At 43.6% G+C, this 6,120-nt stretch overlaps 1 protein-coding gene across 2 annotated transcripts in view; it reads left to right on the top strand.

Annotated features, from left to right (window-relative positions):
- RAPGEF5 (Rap guanine nucleotide exchange factor 5) overlaps positions 1 to 6,120 on the top strand; it is a 220,546-nt gene that overhangs the window by 197,545 nt on the left and 16,881 nt on the right. For both annotated transcript variants that reach the window (XM_028490102.2, XM_055085044.1), the window contains 2 exons: positions 3,337 to 3,387; positions 4,068 to 4,155. In XM_028490102.2, coding sequence (XP_028345903.1) covers positions 3,337 to 3,387; positions 4,068 to 4,155 — 139 coding nt within the window. The remainder of the gene's footprint in view (positions 1 to 3,336; positions 3,388 to 4,067; positions 4,156 to 6,120) is intronic.

The raw sequence follows: 6,120 nt of genomic DNA, 5'->3' as shown, positions 1-6,120 counted from the left end.
GACCGGGGCGCGAACCCGGTTCCCCTGCATTGGCAGGCGGACGCGCAACCACTGCGCCACCTGGGAAGCCCTGCAGAAGTATTTTTATATTCTTTTTTCCTAAAGAGGGCCCACAAAATGTTTTAAGTTTCAGGCCTCCCACATCCTGGCTCTGCCTGCCAGGGCTGTATGATGAAGGCCGTTTGGGTTCGAAGGGGGAGAGGGCCCCTCAAGTTAGCGCACATTCTGAAACGTGGACTCCGAGGGTCTACGTGGGAAGAATGGAAACTTGGGGTGTCCCTAAATGTAGCCAGACACAGATGTAGGGCCCTCTGCCTCCCCCATGACCCCGACACCTTCTTTCTTTGGGCTTTCATTTCTTTCTCTCTCCGTTCGCTACTGACTGCGTACCTAATTCCCCGTACCATTTCTCTCTCTCATCCTTTCCCTCTGACCGGCAGGTCTTCTCCCTACGGGTCCAGCCTGCCTGTGGCTCGCTGCAGTTCCCTCAGCCTCTCCCCACCCTCTCAGATTCAGCTCCTCTTCCTGCCTGCCCTGCACTCTTCATGGTCCCCAGTTCACAGTCCTGCAGGAGAGAAGCTGACAGGCCAACCATTGTTTTTCTCACATTCCATCTCAGCGACGCTCTGTGGGCAGCTTTGGGGTTCACCTTCTTTGCGTCAGGGGCCACCCTCTGATGGAATGCGCAGTGGTGACCCGAGGGTCAGGGTCAGTGCTCTTTAAAGGGGTTCAAAAGAAAAGCAACAAAAGGCTTGTATCTCTGGTTAAGCAAACCAGATGCGCACATACTTCATGAGATTCAAGGAGGTGGGCAAAAAAAGCCACAAATGATCAGAGCAGGAGGAAAACAAGTGGCTGGCAAGGGTCCGGGGAGGAGAGTGGAATTTTAAATTATACCGGGAAAGAAGGCTTGATCTGCAAACATTGAAAGGAGAACAATTCAATTAAATTCACATGGTGTGTATTGCACTTGCACAGCGACTGCCTGCCATGTGCGCAGCTCTGCATCAATGCCGTGGCAGATGGAAGGTGGCCAGATTAGCACAGGGTGTGCTGTGTGGTCAAGGAGGTCTTGAACCGGTTCCAGGTGGACCCCAGCAGAGCAACGGAGGAATCATGCTGTCTCAGGGTGGCTGAGAAGCCTTAAGCAGCAGGGCCTTGGAAGTTGAGTCGGGAGTTGCTGGGAGCATTGGGGTGGGCCTCCCCCGCAGAGGTGAGCTCCGTGCCTGTAGGCCTGGAAAGTGATCCCACTGTCCTAAATAGGCAATATAGGAAAAGAAGTCAGTTTGAGGAACTAGAACAGAGGTCAACAAACATTTTGGGGAAAGAGCCAGATAGTGAATATGTTTAGGCTCTGCAGGCCATGTGGTCTCCACTGCTGTGACTCAACTTTGTCATTGAGGTGCAGGAGCAGCTGTGGTTAGTTGATAAGTGATGAGCCTGGCAGTGCTCCAGTAAAACTTTATTTGCAAAAGCAGGTGGTCAGATTTGGCCCATGGCTGACCCCTGGAGTAGATAAGTTTGGCTTTAGATATGTTGAGTTTGAGATGACACCAGGATATTCGTGTGGAATATCCAACAGACTAAGATGCACAGCTCAGAGGAACAATGGCCATCAGTTGCAGATGTCTGCGTTTTATCTTTTCGCATTTGATTTATCTTGCATTTATTAATACATGTGTATTGGTGTGTGTAACAGTAGCTGCCAGATCAAACAACCTGTGTTCTGTCCAGATGCAAAATTATCAATTTGATAATTTTGAATAATTTAAAAGTCTGTTGTGGGGTTTACCTCATTATTTTGGTTTGTTTTAGAAACAGAAAATCTCACAAATCTTCTAGAACAGTCATAAGTGTTAATAGCTGGAATGTTAATAGCTGGAATTTGCTGAGCACCGACCACAGACTGTACACTTCCTATGAGTTATCTCCATTTCAATCAGACAACGTGGAGACTCACTGCAGACACACAGCTAGAAAGGGGCAGAATTCAAATTCAGAGTGACTTAGTCTGAGGCATCTAGCTTTTCACTTCACCATGTTAAAGGCAGGCTGGGGCTTCCCTGGTAGCGCAGGGGTTAAGAATCCGCCTGCCAATGCAGGGGACACAAGTTCGAGCCCTGGTCCGGGAAGATCCCACATGCCGCGGAACAGCTAAGCCCGTGCACCACAACTACTGAGCCTGCGCTCTAGAGCCCATGCTCTGCAACAAGAGAAGCCGCTGCAATGAGAAGCCCGCGCACCACAATGAGGAGTAGCCCCTGCTAGCCGCAACCAGAGGAAGCCTGTGCACAACAATGAAGACCCAACGCAGCCAAAAATAAATAAACAAATAAATAAATTTATTAATAAATAAATAAAGGCAGGCTGGAAAATTCCAGGCCCTTCTTCCTTAGGCCCAAATTTTTATTTGGGAAGATGACCTATGTTTCCATCCTCTGTCAGTCTTCATGCCACCAGTTGGTGTGGGTGATCTTTACAGTTCAGTGAGTCTATCCATCAAAGTGCAGACTTCATCTTTTAGGGTTTTCATGGGCTTTCTCTATTTAGCCCTCTGCTGTGAAACATAATTATATAATTTATACAAAAAACATCAGCCAACATTATTATTTCCCACTCAGCAAGACTGTTTAAGAAGGTGAGAGCAGAGCTTCCCTGGTGGAGCAGTGGTTAAGAATCCGCCTGCCAATGCAGGGGACACGGGTTCGATCCCTGGTCCGGGAAGATCCCACGTGCTGTGGAGCAAATAAGCCCATGGGCCACAACTACTGAGCCTGCACTCTAGAGCCCACGAGCCACAGCTACTGAGCCCACATGCTGCAACTACTGAAGCCCACGTGCCTAGAGCCCGTGCTCCACAACAAGAGAAGCCACTGCCATGAGAAGCCCATGCACTGCAATGAAGAGTAGCCCCCGCTCTCCACAACTAGAGAAAGCCCGCATACAGCAACGGAGAACCAAAGCAGCCAAAAATAATAAGTTAAAAAAAAAAAAAAAAAAAGCAGGTGGGAGCATTTGTCAGAGGTAAGATACAGAACCAAAATCCAAGTTTTTATTAAAAGATCACCAGTGTGTGAAATGTTTAACCAGCTGGATTCCTGATTCATGTGGCTGTTACTTATTTTAAACTGTCTTTAGCAACATTCCCAAGGAAGATCGCATTAAGGAATGATGAAAATTGCATAATGAGAAGCAATCAGGGTAGAACCAGATGATAGAGCTATTTATGTTCAGAAATGTGACACATGTAACACAACTTAATGAACATTCCCTTTAGTGCCTTTCAAAATAACTGACTTCTTTTGACCTTTTCTTTTTTGTTTTGTTTGTTTTTAGAAAATCCCTGGCAAGTTTAAGAAACTTTTTTCTGAACTTGAAAGTTTAACAGTAAGTAGTTGAGCCAAAGTAGACTTATTCTTCAAACTGATTGCTGGTGTCCAATTTCTTTCTAGATTTCAGTAGTCGGTATCTGCACTCTACCATGTCAGGTAGCCTAGACTAGTTCACTTGTATATTAAAATGCAGCTTTGCTTCTTACGGAGTGAAGCAAGATAACAGTTAATGCTTCTTCCTCTCCATGGAAAAAGGTAGTGAGAATGGTCCTCTTGGTATGATATTCAGAGGGCAGATTTTTAAGTATACTCAATTTTCAGATCACAATAAAACCGTTCTCCTGCTTTCTCTGCATTATCTGTGCATTACGAGGGCAGTTTTTCTTTGCAGTGTGCTTAACAAAAGGCTGTGGGGTTACCTCCTGGTAGAAACTATGGAGAAGAAACTGTACTTAAGGAACCTATTTGAGGGAAGAATAATAGGGCAATCAAAAGGTGTCTGTCCTTTGCAGTCATTTCCCGTTACTGTCAACCAATAACTTGACTTTCATTCATTGCCTAGATTTCCTGCCCTAATTTAGTGAGTTTATTCTCCTAGGAAACCTTTATCTACTTTGTTCTTGGGAAGACCCACTCTATATCTAAATCATGTTCAAATTGTATAGTAAAAGTGGATTTAGAATTGTTTCTATAGCACGTTGATTTTTCTTTCTCTTTGTAATCTTGGTTCGGCAGGATCCTTCCCTGAATCACAAAGCCTACCGAGATGCATTCAAAAAGATGAAGCCACCCAAAATCCCTTTCATGCCCTTATTGCTTAAAGGTAACGGTTTTCTATCTTTTATGCTATGTAATTCCATCTTCCAGAAATTTATCACTCTACAGAGGGCAAGAAAAGGAATCCCAGTTTATTTCTTTAAAGTAATTTTGACATTCAGACCTAACTATGTTGGCTTGTGATTGTCTTTCAAATGTTCAATTATTTCTGAAATGCTTAAGATACTTAATTGTACTTAAGCAGACATCAAAGTGTTTTCGATTGACTCACAAAACTTGGCACTGGAAACGGTTGTGTTTTTACTTTACTCTGCTTTAAGCATTGTCTTATTTGAGTCTACAGTTCACTTAATTCAACCAAGAATAAGGCTGGCATAAAGAATCCAAACAGTGATCAGTCACGTTCTACGTTTGCAACTTAAATTTCAGAGATTCAACCCGTGGCCTGCTGCTGTGTGAGAAATACCTTTGGTCAACGCAGGCAGTGTAGTGTAGGAAGAGTTTTGGTAGGGAATGTACTTCTTTCCAGGAGTGAATCCAGTTGGGAAAGTATCTGACAGCTCCAAGTTAGTCGACTAACTTCTCTTCTGTAGAGCACCAGACCATTCATCATGAAACATGTTAGTTAAATTTACCAACGATCTCAGGGGGTCTCTTTCAAACCCAGGGGATTAATGAAAGGGAAGTTCGTTTTCATCTGGCCTATGCTCCTGACATTTAGTATATATCCTCCCTATGTGCTGCTTTCCAGGAAAAGCGGGTTGGTCATTTTTCTTGGCTGTATTTTGATTCTTTCCAAGGGATTATAGGAATACTCTTTTATATTGCCTTCACCCTTCAGAGGCTTGTAAATTCTGCTGGCTCAGGCCCCGGTGCCTACACCCGTAAGTGTGATTCTGGAAATGAATTACCTGGGAACTGGATTGCTGGTTGGCCTGGCTGTCTCCTCCCTCACCTCCCCCCATCGCCAGCCCCACGGGCAATAAAGCTGATACTCCCTTTTCGGCTTCTCTCAAGAACAGCCAGAGCTTGGAGAAATGTTGAGTTGCTATGCATCCCTGCAGCTATTTATTCAATCTTCATCTAGTATAAAGCAAGAACTTCTGGGGAACAATAATGTATTAGGACAATTGAGAGTCACACAGAATGCTTCATTCGAGCTCAAAAGATTCTGCGACATGTAAATGGATGAAATAAGGAGAGATTGTAAAGCCAGAATACCAACTTAAAAGTTCATTTAATTTTTCATGTTTATTTCTAAGATAAGTTTATTCAGGCTTCTGATTTTTATTTAAAATAAAACACCAGCTGGAGAACGGGGGTGGTGGCCTGTGGGAAGTGACACTTAGAATTATTTAGACACAAGTAGGAAAAATAGGAAGTGAAGACAGATCTGGGAAAGGAATTGATTTTAGAAAGACAAAATTTTGAAACAGTGGATGTTTTTAAGGTAATGAGAAAACAGTCGACAATGTCCACTTAACTTAATTAGATATGAGCTGAGCTTTCTGCTATATATTAGTGGGTTTTCCCCCAAAGTACTTAATGCAGTCAGGTGCCTCACACTTATGTCGTAGCTTGGATGCAATTTTCTGCTTTACGGAGTTTATCTAGACCTCTTTGTTGGCAGCAAAACAAATTTCCCTTTTTTCTTTTGTGTGTGTGTGTGTGTGTGTGTGTTTAAATTTTTTTTTAATAAATAGGTTTTTTCTATTTTTTTTTATACAGCAGGTTCTTATTAGTCATCAGTTTTATGCACATCAGTGTATACATGTCAAACCCAATCTCCCAATTCATCACACCACCACCGGCCCACCCCCCCGCCACTCTCCCCGCTTGGTGTCCATACGTTTGTTCTCTGCACCTGTGTCTCTATTTCTGCCCTGCAAACCGGTTCATCTGTACCATTTTTCTAGGTTCCACATATATGCGTTCATATACGATATTTGTTTTTCGCTTTCTGACTTACTTCACTCTATATGAAGCACAGATAACTCAATTTCATTTCACT

This window comes from Physeter macrocephalus, chromosome 5 (genome assembly GCF_002837175.3).
Source record: "Physeter macrocephalus isolate SW-GA chromosome 5, ASM283717v5, whole genome shotgun sequence".
In the NCBI taxonomy this organism is placed as follows: domain Eukaryota; kingdom Metazoa; phylum Chordata; class Mammalia; order Artiodactyla; family Physeteridae; genus Physeter; species Physeter macrocephalus.
Note: the sequence above shows the minus strand (reverse complement) of the source record. Positions and strands in the feature narration are given on the sequence as shown.